Source organism: Amblyomma mixtum, chromosome 2, assembly GCF_055824585.1.
Source record: "Amblyomma mixtum isolate Tamu chromosome 2, ASM5582458v1, whole genome shotgun sequence".
Taxonomy (NCBI): domain Eukaryota; kingdom Metazoa; phylum Arthropoda; class Arachnida; order Ixodida; family Ixodidae; genus Amblyomma; species Amblyomma mixtum.
This window is the reverse complement of record NC_143013.1, coordinates 267,710,225-267,732,381: the sequence shown is the minus strand read 5'-3', so window position 1 is coordinate 267,732,381 and position 22,157 is coordinate 267,710,225. Positions and strand designations below refer to the sequence as shown.

Sequence of the window (22,157 nt, the reverse complement as noted above, 5' to 3'; positions counted from 1 at the left end):
AAGGACAAACAGTTTTAATCATTTCACCAGTTTTAACCACTTTTAATGCGGAACCAAAAAGAGCACGAGTGCGCTAACAGTGGGCAGTTTGAAGAACGGGGGAACTGCAATTGACTACACTGAATCGGTACGAAAGTGTTATGCACCGTTACAAATTGATATACTCACCACTAAATGCGTATAGTGAGGTTTATAGAAGGTTTTTTAAACCCCTTTGTAGGAAAATTTGGATACGTAAAAACGAGACGTAAATACATGGCCTTCTATGGGAGCTTGCAAGGAGAATCGCTGTTCACTCGTTATATACATTATTTCGTAATAAATTGTTTCGTTATAACGAGGTGTGACTGTATTTTAACGAGTTGACAGCCTTTTTTGGAGGGTCTCAATCAGTCAATTTTACGATCAAACTAGTGAATTTCGGCGAATCCTCTCTCCGAAAAACCATAATATCCAGCTCGAACTCTCAGGAGATGATAGCGAATGTGCGGCAGCTCTTAACGATAATTTTTCATCAGTATTTTCGGCCACTAACAACTCTAATATCGTTTATATACCTGACATATTCCTGACTTCAATGCCAGAAATTTAAATTAACGTTGGTGGAATAGCCAACCTCATTAAGTTCCTCAGGCTGTCGTCATCAGCTGGCTGCGATCAAATTAGCAACAAACTTTTAAAATATGCTAGTTCAATATCAAGTTAAAATACTTTTCTCACAGTACATCGGCACCGGCGGAGTCCCTCACGATTTGAAAAAAAAAAAAAAAAACAAACAAATGACACCGATTTATGAATCAAGGAACCGATCACCATTCTGTTCACCAGCATCTCCTCAAAACTTCTGGAGCATGTAATATCAACAATTCTAATCAACAACCTTGTATCGATAAAACTTGTTTTACCCGCTTCAGCAGTGCTTTCGAAAACTATTATCATGATAAACGCAGCTTGTCGAATTCGCGCACTACATCTTTAAATAAATGATCAATCTCCTACAAATAGATGCCATCTCTCTTGATTTTCATAAGGCGTCTGACCTTGTTCCTCATAATTATCAATACGCAAAACTTTCCGCACTTGGAAACCAGCACACATTATTCACCTCATAAGAGAGTAATTACTCATTGACTTTCACCCAAATGCAGCCATACGGTTACAAGGAAAAGTTATACAACTTGCACTAAAGCTTCGTAGTTAAAGAAAAATTGGTCCTGGTCCGGGATTCGAACCCGGCAATACCGCTTCACCGGAGTGGTCCCACTACTCACTTCGAGTTATTGATCAATTCGCTCTCGCCCTACCACATGCCAGCCGTCCTCTCTCTATATGATTTATTTTTGTTTCTATTTCATTCCTTTGTTTTTCGGTTCTGTATCTTTGTTACCTTCTCTAGTTCTCTGGTTCAGTCACTTCTTATACTTTGTTCTTGACCCTGCCTTTTGTAATGCCTTAAAGATTCAATAAATGAAATGAAAGTGTCAAAAATTACAAAACTAAATTGCTGTTTGCGTGCCCCTGATGGAGCTGTTATGAGCGAATGCCTTTTAGAGGTCTCCGGATTAATTTCGGTCGCGTGCGTTCCTTTAACGCGCACTGAAAGCTCAGCGCTCGAACATTTACGCAGTTCGCCTCTGTCTCAGTGAAACGAAATGCCTGCACGGGTCCAGCCAATCCTGCTGCGGTCTGGATAGAACCTGCTGTCTTGTGTTGAACTTGTAGTGAGTAGAATGACAAGCTAATATGGCGACTACCACAAACAACCCAACAGGTTCCACTCAACACCCCCATCCACTCCAGGTAAAAAAGAAACAGATACTGATAGGAGGTGGCAGGGTTATTAGAATAATTATTGAACGGGCAGCGCATAAGGGTGGCCCACTACATAATCTGTCCACATGAATAGGAAAATTGTAACATCACTGATCTGTCCATTAGATCGAAACTAAAGAAAAAGAAAAGTTGGCACGTTGATATAGCGGGTGAGAGGACTGCGTCGTTTCAAGCTTGATATAGTGATCAGTGATTTGGGAAGCTACGTTTTGGGCCGTAAGCACTTCACTTTAACTTACCTGAGGTCAGAAATGCAGGGCGTCTTTCTCTTCGTCCACAGCTGGCTGCGAATGATGCTCAAACTGAGAGCGTATAAGCCGCACACGCGTCAGTGGTATGCCTACTTGATTGAACTGCTCCGATCTTTCTTGGCGTTAAGCGAAATCTCCCCCCCCCCCCCCCCCCCCTAGACAGAGCATTTAAAATTGTCACCAAACAATACACCATTCTGCATGCATTACGGCTTGTTCTTGGACATCAAGCTTTCTTGAGGAGTCGAGCAGCGTCTATAATAATTCTTAAGTATGAGTTAAAGCTAATGCGAAGGAGCCTGTTATTCAGAGATCAAAACATGTCTTCGATAAAGAATGTACAGGAAAGGACGCGAAAATCATTTTTAAGCTTGAGCCGCCGCGGTGGCTCAGTGGCTATGGTGCTCGGCTGCTGGCCCGAAAGACGCGGGTTCGATCCCGGCCGCGGCGGTTGAATTTCTTTGGAGGAGAAATTCGAGGCCCGTGTACTGTGCGATGTCAGTGCACGTTAAAGAAGCCCAGGTGGTCGAAATTTCCGGAGCCCTCCACTACGGCGTCTCTCATAGCCTCAGTCGCTTTGGGACGTTAAACCCCATAAAAAAAAAAAAAAATTTAAGCTTGAGCAATGTGCTCCCGCCCCTTTTCCGTCAGAGTCCAGTCATTGAAACGATCATTGAAGAATAGGATTCTTAACATGTTACATTGTCTTCCAAACGAACCGTGTAGTCGTTACACGCTGCAAAATATAAAAAAAGTCGACGAAGTCATAGAAAACGAGGACCATTCCAACAATCAAACATCGTTGTCTTGCTGTTGTCATTGTCCGCGCAGATATGCAGGCGGCAGGTACTGCGGCCAACAGTCCAGGATCGATTGTTGGTGTCGGCCATGCGACACTTAGCGCAGGCGGTGAAAATAACAAAGCGGTCAAGAGCGGTGACGATCGGAATAACAAATGCAAAACAAGTCCCAGCAGTTACCAGCGCCCAGGTTCGCCCAGACGATCACAGCGTTCCCCATGCCTCTTCCCAACTGCCTGAATAACATCCAAATACCGAAGCAAAAAAAAATCACTCACTCTCTCTCCGCACCCAAACCCCGAATCGAGCCTTGGAGGAGCACAGCGGCGGGGTGTGGGACCCTGGCATGTCTCCAAAGCGCCAAGCCCCTCCTCCGTGCCGGCTCGCACGCCGTGCTGGATGCGAAGCACCGCAAACGCCCGCGCCGCCGCAGGGCCCCGCGCAATCCTCCCCGTCACAGGACCGGGAAGGGTGCACTGTTCCACCGGTGGCAAAAGCAACAGCAGCGAGAGCAACAGCACCACAGCCGCGACCGAGGGTTTGCTCCCCGCTCTCCCAGCCGCCAGCACAGTCCGAAGGGTGGCACCCCGGAGCCGAGGGGGCGTAGCCTTCCGTGGGCGCCACCCTCGGGGCCGACAGCCCAGAGCCCGACCGCGGTCGTGCTCCCGGTGGGGGCGTGCCCGTGGGCGCGGCCGTGAGGGGGCCCCCCTGTCGACACCTCGGCGAGCAGGCGCCAGACAATGGAACTTGTCGACACGGGTCGGTCATCCTCGCAGCGTACGTTCAGCATCGCGGCCCTGATGGCGAATGAGCCGCCGGTCCAGGCTTACCTGCCGGCTTCCTCGGCGGCCGACGGGGATGCCAGAGGAAGTGGCGCGTACCAGGCCGCCGCGGCCGCCGCCGGCGACTGCTGCCTGGCGACCGACTGGGCCAGCACGCCCAGCTATGTCGCCAGCACGCCGGTGAAAGACATGGAAGGTAAGCGGCGGGCTTCGCCTCCCCACCCCGGCGGATGATGCTTCCCTCTTTTTTTCTTCTTTCGCTGTATGTGTGTGTGTGCTTGTGTGGTTCGTAAGCTGGAGGATTGTGAGGACACGGCGGACTGTCGTCGCCGTTGCGGAGCGGATGATTGCCGTGTCGTCGCGGATCTTGGAGTGAGCACGGGGCGCTAATTGCCGTTCCGCAGAACGGCCGCAGTTTCGGATAGCTTCGTTCTGCCGACAGAGGGGAGCATTACGGAAACGCTTTGTAGACTGTTTGTTCAGCGTCTTTTATTATTGTTTAGATTTAGTGTCGCTAGGTTAGCGCGTTTGATAGAGGGGCAAAAACGTTTGCTTGAAAAATCAGTCTGACTGACGACGAGAACTGCTGTTGATAGCTACGGAAAAGCGAATTCGCGTTACACGTTCGCGCTTTTCTGACGCACGTGCACATACACATAGGCAGAGTTTTGTGTGCACGGGAACCTGCTTCACGAATCAAGGCGCTGGTATGTTCGTATTCTTGAATAGGTTGCGTTTTAAAATTTTATGAATGCTGTAAGTAATGCAATGATATCAGAACTGTTTTACTTGTGGCTTTATGTAATTTTACCAAGTAGAAACCTGACTTCTGCTTTATAGACACTTTATGAGAGCTCAAGAAAGCGAATGGCGATGTTGTCTGGTAGCGTGGGTAATCACACTAGCTCAAAAACACGATGAAAAATTCCCTTAGGAGTTATATTTGTTCATATTAATTCTTCCCATCGTAGCAATTTCATAGATACTCCATTAGCTCACTCTTCCGCCGCCAAGTGCCTCATGTCTTTGAAGGCTGAAGTGACCCGCCAAACGCCAACGATGTGCTGTATCCTTTTGCATGAGGCTAAAAAAAACGGACACATAAAAGCAAACGTATACGCTGTCTGTTTCGCACTATGCAGCTGGACGAAGAAACTAATGAATGTCTTTCATAAGTTGAAAACAGAAGGTTTTGACTATAACATGTGGGTTTCTAAGCAGTTTTAAAATCAGTATCTTCTCGCAAATAACCTCAGGAAGATGAGATGCATACAGTTGAGTGACGCCGGGACAACTTCAGAAAGGTTCCCAGGTGGCGGTAACCGGCAGGTGCTCAAGACTGCATGGTTAACTCTGTGTATCGAGGTAAAGAGACTAGATTGTCCCTTGTTCTCAGAGTGGTTAAAACCTGCGAATATAGAAGCAGGTTTGGCTTCTTCTCCTCTCCTTTAAGGGAAGTTTCTGTCGCACACGAGCATAGCGTTGCAAAACGCAACATTCTATAGATTTTGAAGCGCATCTCCCAGTTCCATATTTCATCCTAGCCAAAAACAATCGAGCAGTACAGAACACAAAGTCGCGCCTTATGGGTACTGATCCTAGCGAGGAGGAAATGCAATTTCGTTGCTGGTAGTGATGGCAAAGGTGGCAGGTAAATCACACTTTCCAGAAGCCATTTTTCTGGTAGCCTTTACTTAGCATTAGAAAGAAAAAAATAGCAATAAAATGTTTCACCAAAGTGGGTTAGAAGATCAGTGCTTTGGAAACGACGAAGGTATTCACGGTACTAAGAAAGAAGGGCGGGTGGCCGATTTTGTGCTCATAGTTTTTTCCATTATGTTGCGCTGCTGCTGTAAAGTAACATATATCAGACAGAAAGCGCCGAGTGTGCCATGAGACAGGTCGGATATAGAGTGCATGTCACAGTGGCAATGTTAAAATCGTGCTAAAGATGTGCACAACGAAGGATATACAAGCACCGACACAATTCATTGAATACCCTGCTGTAGGGCGCAATTACTGGGAGAAAGTGCACGTTACAAGCTTATTTGAATGTAGCACGGCGCGTAACAGGCCATGCAGGTTCATTTTGGATTGAGCAGCACAGTTACAATTTGAAATAATTGACCTTGTCTGCGCGAGGAATAGGTTGCGAATGCAGATGTTGGAAGCCTATTCTCGTGCAAGCCGACGGCCGCATTGCATCATGCATGAAAGCACTCGGTTCACTTGGAGAATTCAGGTTGAGTGTCCTTATAGCCGTAGAAGAAATGCCTTCCAGAGTCTAGATTGGTTCTGCCTGTAGTTTTATCATCATCAACATCATCAGCCAGGTCATGTCCAAGGTAGCACCGAACATTATATTAACTTCATAAAATTGTTGCGCGAGTTGCAGTAACGTTACATGTTGCACTGGAACATTAGGCTAGCGTTAAAAATTAACGATAACGTTATATGTTTCATGGCAAACACTAGTTTAACGTTAAAACTAAAGATTATACCGATGCTCTGTTCGAAATGTTATTTTAACAATAAAGCAACATTGCAAACATTTTCGAGCATTGCGTCTCAAAACTTTTCCCATCGTTTGTGCAGTAATAACGTTTTTCAGTTAACACAGCCTTGCAGCTAAAACATCCAAGATGATTCCTGATATCGACTGCAAGCACAGCCCAAAAATTTCTTTAGCAAAAACTTCGCATTCGCCACTATCACAAGCTTGAAGTCGTTAGAACTTAAAAGGAGAGTGTGTGAGTTGCATCTATTGGTTGCGGCGTATTGTAAAGTGCGTGTCGTGGCCTGGACACATGCGCGTAATGTGAGGGCTGTGCGGTGACCCTGAGACCTTGTACGGTCCAAACTTGCTGGCATAATAAAGCTTTCCATCCATCCATCTCGTTGCCCCATACTCCTTGAAAAGGGATGACTGAAGTTGTTACGGATCACAAATCTAAGGTTAGGAAAATATTATTGCCTAGCTCATTTATAACGTCTTACAAATGTTAGCAATTAAAAGACTGAAAACATTGTATTAAGATCAGAACAAAAAAGTAGCATTGCTGTAAAGTGTCGGTGTTACCTGTGGTAGAGCATTTGCCAAGATCAAACATTGCAAGCATTTTCGAGCATTTTCATGCATAGCAAGCGTTTTATATCTCTTGAAGCTGATATAAACTACCTATCGTGCTTACCCTTCCGAAATTTAGCACTTCAAAATCTCCACCACATGCCTAGTAAATAAACTCCTTGAGCTTAAAAAGCTCAAGCAGCGCCAGCTGCATGAGGATTGCGCAGCGGGAGCAGTGCCACAGTGTGTGAGCCCCTTCTAACACTGTATGGTCACGCTGTCTATGCGAGGCGCCTGGCTCATAATCACATGCTCAACTGTCCCCGCTATGGTGGCCCACCCTTTATATACTGCAGAAAAAAAAGCTTCTCCCACTGATGTCCGATTAGCACTATCCTGCGACTGGCGTCACCACCCTTTCTCGACAAATTTTATTCTCTCGTCTCACATTTGACTCATTGCGCTTCCCATATGTTGATGTACGTACATTCTGTTACCCTGACACACGACGGCTTAAGTCCGGCATGAGGTCCTCGTTATTCAGCTATAGGATGCCATATAAATCGATTTTTCATTCAATATTCATTGCTTTATATTTGTCTCGCATGCATTCTAAACCTAGCAGTTCTCGTTTCCATCGCTCGCTGCGCCATCCATCTTCTAATTCAAATTTTTACGTTAGCCTCCGAATTTCGGCCTCAGTTGCAAACACTGAGAGTATACATCTATTGCAGAGTATATATTATATACTCTTTTGTAATACTCTCACTCTCTGTAATATACTCTTTATATATACACAGCAGAAGCCCTCCCTGGATTTCCCTCCCTGGCATATATTTACGGTCTACGCGCATACTATGGTCAGGTGACCGGTGCCACCCACATGACCAGCGCCAATTGTGTTCGTTATGATAGCTCAGGTGTTCACAAAATCTGTCGGTGTTAAGCTTTAACGGGTAGCTGCCAGAGTCACGGCGACAGCTTTCGCGAAGTTTAACGCGTTGCGCAGTACAGCGCAAGCACTTGGCATTTTTTTTTTTAGGTTTATCGACAAACTGTTATTTCGAGCTTGATAGTGCTGTCCAAAAGTGCGCCAACCATTTTTATTCGCCTAGTAACTTTTTTCATGGTCTGAATCTGATGACATTGCATCGCTTAGAATTTCTTGATACTAGTTTATTAGCCTACGGTTAACCTTTGGTGTTTAGACCCACACGCATTCTTTGCATTCGTTCCCTGAGTTACTTAATAGGACAATGTAGTTACCAATTCGGATGTTGCTGAGATTTCTTTAAGGGCTCGATATATCGTTGACTCTTGCAAAGGGCAACTGCTTGAGGCGTTTTTGTTTGAGCAATGAATTCCTTACGCTCTTATCTTATAAAAAATAAGATTTTTCATGATTTTGCCATTAAAAATTTTAACTTAGAATTTTTGGATAATGCCTCCTCAAATCCGCCACTGATGTTCTTCAATAACTCGTATACATAATTTTTCCCAATTAAACCCCTTCTGAATACTTCTTTGCAAGCATGCAGTGATAAATAACAGCGGAAATATTGTGTTTATGCGCTTTGTTTCTGATTGAATTTCTGTCAAAACTCTGGCCACTGAGACATTTTTTAATCTTAAGATACTTAATCTTCTTTACAAGTGATTCCGCCTTGCCTACATGCATATATACTGTGTATATATGTCGCAAAACATGAATATGTTTCAAAGTATATAGACGTAGGAGGCAGGCGTTCGGTGAACCATAAATACTCGATTGCAGAATCTCTGAAGACGGGAGAGGAAAGCCTGTCAAATCGGCGATTGTATGGGAGAAAAAAGAAAAATTTATACAAGTCGGCCTTTGCAAAGTAGGGGTTTAAAAATAGCGAATGAGAGTGGCGGGTCTGCGTAGTAGAATAGGACGTATGCGTGGGTTAGGGTGAATCGCGAGCTTGTGATTCAGTAGCAAAAATAAAAATTTCATTCGTTAGCGCTTCCGTCTTTATTGGAGAGTGCGAATTCCGTTAGCTGTCAGTAGTCCAGAACTTCACACACAGAATCAGCCAGATCGTACGCGGAATAAATAAAAGGCACTGTCCGCTTCTGAATTTTCTCAAGTGAGTTTGTGTTACATTTTGTGCATGGGTCCCACACAAGGCACGCAAACTCGAACTTAGGCCTTTAAGCGTTGTACATGCCAGAAGTTTAACATGCGTGGAGCATCCTACAGAGTAGAGGACAGATCATTATAATATGCTAAAAAGTAACTAGGACTCATCATGTATAACAACAACACACAACTCAACCTCCAAACCCTGTGTTCACACAGGGCCGGAGTTATGGCCATCATTTGGAGCGGGTGGTTCGTATGGACATCTAATTTGCATTGCATGAACTTCTATGTAAAAAAAAAAAAAAACTGCCGAAATTGTCTGCTCAGAGATAATTTTTCATATAAGGGGGGAAGGGTGATCGCCCCTCACCCCTGAGATCAATGTGTGTTTTACGAATTGGAAAAACAGCGCAATGAAAGACGACACAAGAGAAGGACAAAACACCCACGCTGGAATCTCTGGAATCAATGTGTGTCCGTAGCAAAAAAATCATGTTGCAAAGGCTTACCTAAAGCTCTCTGTTTAGTTGCATTTGAGCCAAAACTGACGCGCCACGGTCTTGCTTCTGTTGAACTATCTCGGCTGAAATTTAGCTAAAAGAATATGACTATATCAGGACTCCCGTGTGTCTTTTCCAGAAAGTTCATGGTTGCGCGCGAACAATCAGTTCATTTATATACCTTTTTTAAACATAAGATAATAGGAAAATAGGGGATGCCACACTATGTGAAATGGAAAGAAATAAAATATTTAGCTTAATGCTTTTAGAAATCTTACAAACCAGCGGATATATTAGCAGTAGAGGCAACGAAGAATTTAACTTTTTACTAATGTGCTCTCTGGATTCAGTTCAAGGTGGTCGGACAGGCATCGTGCATTTGAAAATAAAGTGAACTTCACCAGAGGTAGCATAAGCTGATTCGAAATGCACCTCGACATAGAAAAGTCAGCTCAAATTACAGACACCAAAACAGGAATTTTCAGCCACCTGCACTAACCCATGCAAAACAAAAAAGACAAAGACAGCTAGAAAGCTGCGTGAATAACAAAATGTATTAAATTTTACGCAGTTTTAGGGGGAAAGTTTTACCTACGAAAAAGGTCATCTCAAAATTTAAGAAGGAAGCCACCGGAAGCCTTAACGAGAAAGCGATAAACGTTCAGTAATATGCAATAAAGCAACTAACAGAATATGCTTCCTGTTACAGCTCGCACTACCTTGACCAGTTACCGTGTCAGAGTACAGGTCACTGCGCATTATCTGAAAAATGCGAACTTCTCTGCACTGTCGTTGTGTTGTTGGAGGAACTATAAAGGGCTCTTGCCAGCACTGCACAATACAGCACTGCTTCCCGTGCTTTTTCTCAGGCAGATTAGGCTAGCTGTTCTTTCGGTAACGGTAAGCTGGTTACGTTCTTTCGCAGCAGTTACGTCTTTTCACCAGTCAGCAATGAAGTCCTGCAACCTAGCTTCATCAGCTAGCCTGCAAATAACCTCCTTTCGGCAAGAGCGTCAGTTCAAATCACCGCTGACAACACAAGAAATTTGAGCGTGGCTGACATGAAAACCATTATTGTCATTATTATCGACAAAAATTTCTTATTACAAACGCTTAGTGAAAAGGTACGCCCACCTTGCTCATTCCGTGTGATTTGAGGATCAGTGAAAATTTCAGTAGCGATTTCGACCACTCGCGCCATTCGATATTTAGTAGGAAAATTGCGAGCATTTTTACCTCCAACAAATCGCATCGTATCATATATAACAGGTTGTACTGCACACTCTTCATCAACATCAAGCTGACTAAATAATGCCAGCAGGAAGGTCCACTTCTTTTCGCATTAGAGGGGATGTGGGGTGCGATCAGGCTCTACATGGTACTCCAGTAATGTGCAGGGTACGGAATAACCAGGGTACGGAATGACCATGTAAGGGGGACGGTTACGGTCGCAAGCATATACACTCCAAACAATCTGTCCTCTATTGCACTCCCTTTAAAGGACAGGGTATGCTTCCCCAGCCTTGGGGTAGATTTTCATCTGCAGAATCATAAAATATTTACGGCAACGGGAAGAAACTCCCTCACCAAAGCATGCGAAGTTCTAGGGATTACGAAGATTTTAATCGAGGTCTCAATCTCCTCTATTTGCTAACCTCACGACCTCGGGGCAGCGTTTAAAAGCCTCCTCCCATTGCTAACTGCATTAAGTTAATTTGCTAACCACACGACCTCGGAAGACGCGGGTTCGATCCCGGCCGCGGCGGCTAGAATTTCTTTGGAGGAGAAATTCTAGAGGCCCGTGTACTGTGCGATGTCAGTGCACGTTAAAGAACCCCAGGTGGTCGAAATTCCCGGAGCCCTCCACTACGGCGTCTCTCATAGCCTCAGTCGCTTTGGGACGTTAAACCCCATAAACCTAGACCTAAACCTAAACACGACCTCGGGGCCGCGTTTAAAAGTCTCCTCCCATTGCTAACTGCATCAAGTTAATATGCTTTGCAGTGGGAATATACCTCTGTTGCCAACAGTAAACGATTTGTATATTTAGTGATCTAAATCTACTCCGGAACTTGGACAGCACACCCTGCCATTAAAATGGAGTGTGCTTGAAGTCGGCTTACTCCCAGTTTACTCCTATATATAGGCTTATTCTTGTTTAGAGTGTTGGAGTAAAGCTCCAGGAGTCAGGAGTTCGTTGACTCATTGAAGTCAACGAAGTCTTGACTCAAGTTCTTGACTCCAGTTCATTCCCTTCGTTGAAGGAAATGAACTGGAGGTGAAAAATCTTTGGAAGAAAAAGGTAGCAGTGAAGACAGCTCAGGACATTCAGAAGTAAGGGCATTCGTTATAAACAACGGTGCCACTTAGACAAATGGAATAAGCTGGAGGAAGAAGTCTACAGTTCACAGCCCAGTCCCGAACTAAGACAACATGACATCACGTGAATCGGTTCGCTTAGAACAACACTTCGTAAACAGGCGACAACGTCAGAAAACTTTTGAATCAACCTATAGTTACCACAGGTTTGACTCATATGACAGCGAATAACTACACCTGGGTATCTATCATGATTCGCTGCGTCGTCCGATCTTCTGATCATCTAAAGAAAGAAGTTCAATCAGTGTTACGTAATGCCGCATGAATTTCAGCGTCATCTTTTGAAGAGGTCAGGAAGATTAAGAGGTCAAGGTAATGTTCCCATAAAAGTGGTTGCACGGCGGACATGGCTCATTAATGCGCCATTCTGTAAAACGTGACCCACGGAAATGGGCCATGTGATCAATGACAGTGGGTCACGTGACCTTGTCAAGTGCCTAAGTCATTTCAGAAGCATGACCGTCACGTCTAAGGAGTGTGAATTAACAGCTAAAGCTGCAAGAAGACTAGCAAAATTCAGTGCTATACTATATTACAATCAGCCCTTGATTGTAATTCGCTTATTGACTGCATTTTTCTCGATTTCGCCAAGGCATTTGATAAGGTTCGTCAGCATTTGCTGCTACTAAAGATCAACACATCAAATATTGACCCTAGAATGCTAAAATGGATTGAAATCTTTGTAACTAACCTTTAACGCTACGTAATATCCAATGACAGCGCCTCACCGTCTTGATTTCAATATACTGATATCCCTCAGGGCTTTGTGGTGGGTCCCTTACTGTTTCTAATCTATATATAATTAACCTTCCTGCATGCGTTAATTCTTCTATTAAACCAATTTCTGACGACTGCGTCCTTTAAGAACAAAAACTAAGCCTTGTGACAGTCTCTCTTTGCAGTCCGACCTCGATAATATTTCTAATTAGTGCAGCAAAGGGCTAAAGACTCTTAAAATTAACAAATGTAAGCACCAGAATATGCCACGCCTTTCAATTTCTGCTGGAATACCCGGCTGAAAAATTAATGAATCCTTTAGAGCATGTAATTTCAGTTAAGGATCTGGGGCTTCACATAACTGGTAACTTCTCTTGGAATACCTACGTTAATTACATAAATAACAGTGCGAAGCGAACTCTTGGCTACCTCCGACGCAATTTTTCTCATAACTGGTAACTCCTCTTGGAATACCTATGTTAATTATATCAATTACAGTGTAAAGCGAACTCTTGCCTATCTTCGACGCAATTTTTCTCAATCTCCGTTACAGCAAAAACTAATACTATATAAATCTCTTGTATGTCCGAAGCTGGAATACGCCTAAACAATTTGAGACTCAGCTCAACATACCCTTATTAATGCCATTTAATAAATCAAAAACAAATATTCTTGCTTTATAGCCTAATTATTCCCGCACAGCCAGTGTGCCAGTTATTAAATCTAACCTTAATATACCCGATTTAAAAACACGAATAAAAATGTTATGTTTATATCACTTTCAGAAAATATTATTTCATAATACATCCCTGAAACGCGAACATTTCGCTCTACCTCATGCTTATCATGCTCTTTAGATTAACGCCATAAAGTCTTCATTCCATGCTGTCAAACTAAAGTACTTTACGATTCACTTTTACCTAAGACTAGCGCAGAGTGGAAGCGCCTTCTTTCATCTATCACATCCATCGAAGAAACATTATTTGTACCAGCTATGACTAAACATTTTGTGCAATTTTTTAAAAACATATTGTTTTTCTTGAATGTGCTTCGCGTTTCACCTTATGAGGTTTTTTTATTTTTGTTCCTTTGTCTGTTACCTTTGTTATTTCTTTGCACTTTGATTTGATTTGCTCCATTGTTAATTATGCCCCCCCCCCCTCCAGTGCAATGCTCACGGGCCTTGAGGGTACTGTAACCCCTTGAGGGTACTTCCCTTGAGGGTACCTTCAGGTTACCTTGGGTACCTTGAGGGCACACCTTGAGGGTACTTAACCATGATACTGTGTGATTAAGTGATGCAAATATCAAGATAACTACGTGTATACATATAGTTTTATTTTTCACTGCTTGTTTCATGCCTTTCAATTTGCAGCTGAATTTGTTTTATATCATCATCTGTGCACTCATATTGTTTTTTTTCCTACACTAACGCCGTCAAAGGTGCTGTAGGTATATAAATAAATAAATACTAACTGAATGCGGCATCGCCCCTCTATCTCTCTCTCTCTCTCTTTGTCCTGCAACCTTGGGGTGCGAATAAAGCCTGCCTGCTGACGAGCATCAAGGACCGGCCGAGCTTGGCCGAGGCGTACCGGAGCTCGACGGAGTTCCAGGAAGGCGGCGTCTGCAAGGCGGCCGATGGTCGCGCAGGGTCCCCGTGCCTGGAGGGCGCCTCGTCGGGCTCTTCTTCGGCGGCGGCCACGCCCGAGGAGAGCTCTTCACCGGGCGGCTGCTGCCCCGACGAGGAGCACAAGCCGCTCCACCCCAAGCTGGTGGGAGTGAGCGCCTCGCTGGAGATGAAGGCGCTATGGGACGAGTTCAACGCGCTCGGCACAGAGATGATCGTCACCAAGGCCGGAAGGTGAGTCTTCCGACTCGGGGCATAAGACAAACTTCATCAGAGACTCAAACTTGATCAAACCTCATCAAATGTCATCAATGGCTGAGTATTCATGGCATTTGACTGCTGAACATGAGGTCGCGGGTTTGAATCCTTGCCGTGACAGCCGTACATAAGTCTGGGCGACATGCAAAATACACCCGTATGCTGGGCGATGTCGGAGCACGTTAAAGAACCTCGAACGGTCAAACTAATCTGCAGCTCGTCTCTGCGGCACCTCCATTTCTTTGACTCCTTCTCCCTTCCGTGACCTTCCTCATGACATGTTTGGGGTGTCCAACGAGAAGTGGGACAATTTCTGCCCCTCTCCTTCTCTCCTCAAAAAAATTCAGTCTATCTAATAGTCGAGAGAGGCGGTAAGCATGAAATGCACTTCAGGAAATCGTAGTTCATTCTAAGAGGTCGGCTCTTGGTTGCTCTGGAGTCTTGAGGAACCATCGTCGTCAGCCACTTTTCTTAGCTGTACAGCAAGCTCAGCTACTTTCGTTGCTCTTTGAGCGTGACCCGGGCGACCCTCTTCACCGACTCCGGCAACGTGTCGAAGAAAAGGAGGCGGCACCAGCATGTGTTCACAGCACACTGGGACGTTCGCCTCAGCCGGACGCCGCCTCCGCTCCGTCGACGGTCACGTCGACGCAAGTGCAAGAAATGCGCTCGCGATCATGTAGCATTCGGCCTACGCCTGTGGTATGTAGTTGAGTAATTGTGTGACTCTAGTCTGTAGCGCATGCTGGCCCCACCTTCTATTATAGCGTTAAAGGCCCCGCTCTCTAGAAAATCCGGTGTCGTCGTTGTGAGCGAAAAATCACGGGCATTGCTCTAGCAGGTGGTCTCCAGAGAGCAACCTAGGAGGCAGTGGGCCACCTAGGTCATGTGACCTTGCGGCGTCGTCACAACCTGCCCATCGGGTAGTGAGCAAACTGTCCACCGAGGCAGGTGGCGGTTAAATTAATGATTGGCCGCATGTGACCTTGCGGCGTCGTCACAACCTGCCCATCGGGTAGTGAGCAAACTGTCCACCGAGGCAGGTGGCGGTTAAATTAATGATTGGCCGCATGTGACCTTGCGGCGTCGTCACAACCTGCCCATCGGGTAGTGAGCAAACTGTCCACCGAGGCAGGTGGCAGTTAAATTAATGATTGGCCGCATGTGACCTTGCGGCGTCGTCACAACCTGCCCATCGGGTAGTGAGCAAACTGTGCACCGAGGCAGGTGGCAGTTAAATTAATGATTGGCCGCATGTGACCTTGCGGCGTCGTCACAACCTGCCCATCGGGTAGTGAGCAAACTGTCCACCGAGGCAGGTGGCAGTTAAATTAATGATTGGCCGCATGTGACCTTGCGGCGTCGTCACAACCTGCCCATCGGGTAGTGAGCAAACTGTCCACCGAGGCAGGTGGCAGTTAAATTAATGATTGGCCGCTCGGGAAGAGTAACCTGGGCCACACAAGGCCCACCGCTGGGAGCACCTGCCATCGCAGGGCAGTGGCGCATTGCTTAACCTCTGCACCACTGCGCCAGGAGGGGTATGAGGACTCCCAGGGATCTATGACTGCAAAGTAGAGAATAGCGTTCTACGTATATGGGAATCGCGTCATACCCTTAGGGCCGAACTTAAGTGTCCCGTTCAATTTTCCTTCGCCACGTTGCCGGCGCTGGCCACAGGGGTCGCTACAGTGTATTTAATCGCCGCTGCATTGAGCCGCTTCTCTCTTCGTACTAAGAAGCACGTTCAATGTCTCTTGCTGCATTCATAAGGACCTTCTCGCTTTTTGAAGGGCCATAACAATTGCTCTTCAGCTGCGCCCGCAGCGGTGGCTTAAAGGTGCACTGAAGAGGAATCTGAACTTGTCTTTTTGCCGCGGGAACTCGATCTACACGTTCCCAGCATTCTTAGAAACTGCGACTTATTGCCCTGTATGGCCGATTTCCCAAATTAAATCGAATTAACGGCCGTCTCCCGCCCTTTTTTTTTTTGAATTCTGCCTCGTACGGTGGGCGGAGTCGACCAACGCGTGGAGTGCCTTTCACCCAGTCCCGTGGCGGCTTGCCGCTCTGCCATCGGCGGAGTAATACGTAGTAGTCCGTAGTAGCAAATAGTCCGTGCGTATTTTTATTTCTGCGGGCTTATTTTGCGGCTATATTATCTGCGAATGAAACTATTTATTCATGGAAACCCAAAAAACAAAATAAAGCGAAAGCAAAGCCTCCACGGAGCTGGCTGAAACGAACTTCACGCGTTGGTCGACTCCGCCCATCGTACGAGGCAGAATTAAAAAAAAGGGCGGGAGCCGGACGTTAATTCGATTTAATTAGGGAAATCGGCCATACAGGGCAATAAGTTGCAGTTTCTAAGAATGCTAGGAACGTGTAGATCGAGTTCCCGTGGCAAAAAGACAAGTTCAGAATCCTCTTCAGTGCACCTTTAATGGTTCGGGCGCTTGGCTGCTGATCCAACCAAGCGCCTTAAACCTACCCAAAACCAATTTATTCCTTAGTAGCATTCTCAAACTTGCGATTTGTGAAAGAAGGCAGGCTGTCGCGAAAAAAAAAAATAAAAACGCGGCGCAGAACGAGCGAATGAAAACTGATGAAGACGACGATATCCAAAGCACAGCGCAAGAGGCAGCCGATCTCACCGATCTCACAGCATTTGTTTAGCCTATTTCAATTACTCATCTGAGATCCTTTCATTTATTTCCTAATTGCTATTATTATCATGATTATTTTATTTTTCCCCACCATTATTTTCTTGTTTAACATTTTGTACACCTATCAGTTGCCGCCTGTGTCTTGGCCAATCCCCCGCAGTGGGTATGCGCCATTTTCTAGAGGACAACAACAACAACAACAAGAGGCAGCCAGTTCATAGAGAGTGAGGAAGACAGCTTTATTTGCCACAGGTGTCGGGAATTAGGGCAGGCTGGCAGCCAGTTAAAGCTGTGGCGCGAGAAGGGGAATGCGCCTCAAGGTTGCTGGCATCAATACGCCTTTAGCCGGTGCCACTTCGAAAGAAACCGCTGAATTGTTAGAAGCTAGCAAATTCGCTAGCAAGCTAGCCCATGCCTTTAGTTGTTGTTTAGGTTTCTTTTTGTTTTGTTTTTTGCATCAATAGCTGTAAGAGGATAAATGTTCTGAGGGGAAGACGTCTCCGGCTTCGGCATAGTGGTGTGTCGTGATGGAAGCACCAGTGTCTTTGACCAAGTGGAAAGCAAGAACGTTCTGCAGAGGGGATGAAGGGGGCAGATCTTAACAAGGGGCCTCGTGTGATCACGTGATCAGGGTGTGCGCGTGGCCTATGTAGGCCTGTAGCACTGGGTGCCTCCTAGAAGTGGGGTTGGGAGCAGGGACGGCTTTATGGATGACTCTTCGAAAGGGGTGCTCTTATAGGGGACCGCAGCTTCGCAGGGGGGCGCTGCGGACGCCACTGAAAAGCGCCCTCTCCGGCCGACTCCGCACTTTAGTCCGGGCAAACCGGTCTCCCTCCCATTGAGTAGCTGCGCGAGCAGCGCGTTTTCTCCTGAAAAAAAGCCAGTTCTGCACGCACTTTGCACGTGTTGGCCAGCCTGCAAATCTCTTTGTGCAGTCGCGAGCTTTTTCCCTCGTGCTTGAACGCTGACGAGCTTCAGAGGATTAGCAAAATGTACAGGGGCGCTAGAAAAAAATGCGGACAGCACGGCGCCCACGCGCTGCGCAGTCGGAATTTATCTTCAATGCGTTTTTATCTCGGTAGTAACAAAAAGACGCTAGAGTGGTACATTATTGTATCACGGATGTCTCCAGCGTATTTGTGTTGCGAGCCAAGTATAAGCGTGACGAAAATAAATTCCAACAGCGGAGCGCCTAGGCACTGCTCTGTTCGCATTTCTTTCTGTCGCGGCAGTACGCTCTGATATGTAGGTTAAAAGAAATAGCGGACAGTGAATTTCTTTTTTTCGCTGCGCAAACTTGAAAAATGAACTGCTAGTGGATCAGGCCCACTACGTGAAGCAGATTGTTGACGAAAAAGCCGGTACCGTAACGGCGAAATGTGTATCGCAAGTAAATGACGAGGTCATTTAAGACGTGGAATTCGAGGTAAATACTATTTTTTTTTTGGCGCGGCCATCTTCGCAAGATGCTTAATTTCGTTGGGTGGCTGAGCAGTTAGGTGCATGCAGGTTTGTTGGCCAAATAATAAGGATTTTGTTACGTGTTTCGCTGAAAAATAATGGAAATAATTTTTATTTTAACTTAAGATAAAGTGGCCTTAAGGCGACACGCGAGGCTGAAGAGAAAAACGAAAACACGCACGAAATGCGCCTACCAGCTGCTTGCTATATACGGCTAAGAGAAAAAATGTTCTAGTTTGGTCAATCGCTACAGCGGAGATAAGCGGTTGGTATATTTATTTTAATGCCGATTACAGCGCACGTGCATCCCCAAAACAATTGCATATGCAAACATACGCAAATGCTCATTCATGTGCAAGCAAACATTTTGATTATTTTTGTTTCGAGAAATTTTTGACATGTAAAGCAACTTCGGAAATTTAGCCAGGCGTCACAAGTCGGCACATTGAGGCGATCACTGACCTTGCCTCGCATGCGTCTGCATAACGCCGCTAGGTGTTGTTGTCAGTCTCCAAAATAAAAAATGGAAAAAAAATGAGTTTCGTTAGCGCGAGCTTTACTAAACACTGCATGCTTAGTGAATTACAGAAAAAACTGCTCGGAAATAATATTACGCGTGCAACATACCAAACGTGTTTAGCAACAGAAAAAAGCTTACTTCACACTGCCCACAGCAGTTATCGAGGCGTGCCGTTTCTCGTTCTCGTCCATTTCATACCCAACAATTCCGGACAAAAACATTTTTTAGTAGGAACAAGTGTATGAACGCATTTTTTTTTTTTTTCATATACTGGAAGATTTCACTATAGCAATCTCCCATCGATAGGCTTGCGTTTTTTTTTTCGTATTAACGTTTTTCCTATCGTCAACTGCTATCGTCAACTGCGCGAGCAGCACGCGCGTACCAGTCGACAGGCTGCTGGCTCAATGAGCTCCGCCGGCGACGTGCCCGGACGGAAACGCCAAAATGACCGGCAGGGGAGAAGTGGCGCTGGTGCAGTGGGAGCAAACTTCAGGTGCGCTTCCCTATTAGTGCAGTGCATTTCAATGGTTGTTTTCTTTGAAAAAGTTAGTAAACGTTTTTGTTATCCATAAATAAAAATGTACCAGTACAGCTACAGGTTTCTCTTTTCTGCGTTCAGTGACGTCAGATTAAGTGATAACTGTGCCTGACACTGACCAGTAATCGGCACGTAGAAAAGGTGCTTCTCTGAGGCGTAGCTTTTGCCGGTACAGCTTTCAGAAGCTACACGTCTACGCGGTGAGAAACATTCTCCTCTCCCTCCTACTTTAAAACTGCTGCAACATCTCTGTTCAAACGAGGGTCTGTCAAAACCTTTGAAGGCACCTTTTCTCAAGGGCGATCTCTCCTTTGTTGAACTCTCTGCTTGCATCAGCAGCGCAAAGCAGTCGTGCCTGCAAGTACAGACACATTTTAGCTAACGACGCACGCCGAGCTATGACTTGTAGTGCGCTGAAATAAGCTATGCCGCGGTAATTCGCTCGCATATTTTCAGATAGTTTGTCTTTTGTTGCTCGAAACATATATAAAGCTCTGGCGCCGGGCTAAATGTGCAAGGCCACAGACCAGCAGATACAGTTCATTAGAAGGCGCTGCCTGAAATAGTCTGTAGACTTTCACACAATAGTCTACGATTCCCTACGAACTTTTTGTGCAACTTTTCGCAAGGGAGCTCTGCCCCTGTTGTTCTAGCCCCGGGGCAGTTAATGTCTCCGCACCCCATCTCTCGCGCAAAGTTTATTGCGTCTTTTCCGTCGGCTGCAGCCCGGCTTTACGTAAAGGCTGGCGCCGTCCGTGGTAGTAAGGAACAAAGGCATGACGTCGTAGCTGAAGCATCTTTTGTTTTTGTTTTTTTGCTTGTTCCCGGCGTACTTAAAAACAGGCGACCTCCGAATAAAACAAAGAGCCTGTCAGGACCGAAAATATACAGCGGAAAGCTTCTCGAAGCTTTTTCTCCTACAGCACATAGAAGCTTGCTTGGGAAACGTCGCTGCTCCGTCCGGGGAGAGAGCCACTTTTCGAAGTCAATGTCACAAGCTCGCGGAGGGAGCAGCAACGTATAGAGCATGCTCGACGCGCACTGACACAGGTCGTAAAGATTTGGGTCCTCCCTGTTTTTAGCGAAGAATTTGTCAGCACTCCAGTAGCGCGAAGTATTTGCGGACCCAGCTCGACGCACGAGATGCTGTTGTTAGCTTTCCTCTCACTTCTTTTCCTTCTGTACTTTCATCCTTGCGAGCAAAGCAGGCCTGAAAAGTGTCTAGATCCGTGAAGTATACGGGCACTTCGTAACAGAGGACAGGTACTCAGCGGCCGGAGGCTGACTAATAGTGGATGATGCGGCAGAAAGTTCACTGACCCCGTTCGTTCTAGATACTCCTTGGTACCTGATTCGGGTACACCGGCCATTCAGGAATACCAGTTATTCAGGAATATGAATCATTAACTTTGAGTTGACCAACCTCCTCTAACACATTGGATTGCAGCGAAAAGGAAAACATACGTTAACCCGCCGCGGTGGCTCAGCGGTTACGGCGCTCGGCTGCTGGCCCGAAAGACGCGGGTTCGATCCCAGCCGCGGCGGCTGAATTTCGATGGAGGCGAAATTCTAGAGGCCCGTGTACTGTGCGATGTCAGTGCACGTTAAAGAATACCAGGCGGTCGAAATTTCCGGAGCCCTTCACTACGGCGTCCTTCATAGACTCAGTCGCTTTGGGATGTTAAACCCCAATAAAAAAAAGAAAAAACATGCTTAGCCGGTGCCGGCAGGAAGTCAGGTCAGTAGACGATATGAGGAAATCTGCGAAAGCAGAGTGGCCGTGGCGAAACGAGAACATGGGTAAATGCATTTCAGTAGAAGTGGTCCTTGTCCTGCAAAGGACTTGGCCTGCCTGATGAGGATGACAGCCACAGCGATCACGGCAATGATGCTGACGATGAATTTCTGTGTAACTTGGCAAATTTAATGTAATGATGGAGTAATTACTCAGTGACGTCCACCCAAGCGCGGTCACATGGCTACAAAGGAAACCTAAACAGCTCCCGCAGAAACTTCGTACTTAAAGTTTTTTTTTCTTTAACTGCGAATTTCTGTGTAGGCTGTTTAGTTTTGCTTTGAAGCCTTATGGCTGCGGTTGGATGGACGTCAATAAGTAAGTACTTCCTCATTGCAAATCTACTCCACCTTGGGGGATTCCCCTAAATATTTCACTAACACATTTAATGTCGACTACAATGGGTTGCGCTTCCTGTAATTTCATTTACCTCGTTCCCACTACAGACAAAAAACCTGATGCAGTTTGTGAATCATAGGAGTTACAGTGGAAGCAGGTTCATGTGTGAAGGCAGGTATGAGCAAATCATGTGCTTCGTATAGCCTTTCGCATGCCGGTGCTGCTTAAAGTGCCACAAGGTAGTGTGGGTAAGCGGTTTAAAGTAACTGAGCGAAGATTTAAGTTCTCCGAGAAACTGTTGTGACGTTTTTAGATATGCCGGAGTGTTTCAGTTCTATAAGCAGGCACAATGCGCCACTGACATAGTGGCACGCTGTAGCACAGTGCAGCATAGTGTGGCGTCAGAATGCTGCAATGCAACATGCCGGCGACGGGATCTGTTGCGGTATGTTGACATAACCGATATTATGATTACTGTCAAGCTTGCGTCAGTACATTTCAAGGAAAATAG

General features: G+C 45.8%; 1 protein-coding gene across 1 annotated transcript in view; it reads left to right on the top strand.

Moving 5' to 3' along the window:
* Positions 1 to 3,207: 3,207 nt before the first annotated feature.
* org-1 (T-box transcription factor 1) overlaps positions 3,208 to 22,157 on the top strand; it is a 59,302-nt gene continuing 40,352 nt past the window's right edge. The window contains exons 1-2 of the mRNA XM_089573880.1: positions 3,208 to 3,862; positions 13,982 to 14,300. Of these exons, the coding sequence (XP_089430006.1) occupies positions 3,625 to 3,862; positions 13,982 to 14,300 (557 nt within the window). The 5' untranslated portion in view covers positions 3,208 to 3,624. The remainder of the gene's footprint in view (positions 3,863 to 13,981; positions 14,301 to 22,157) is intronic.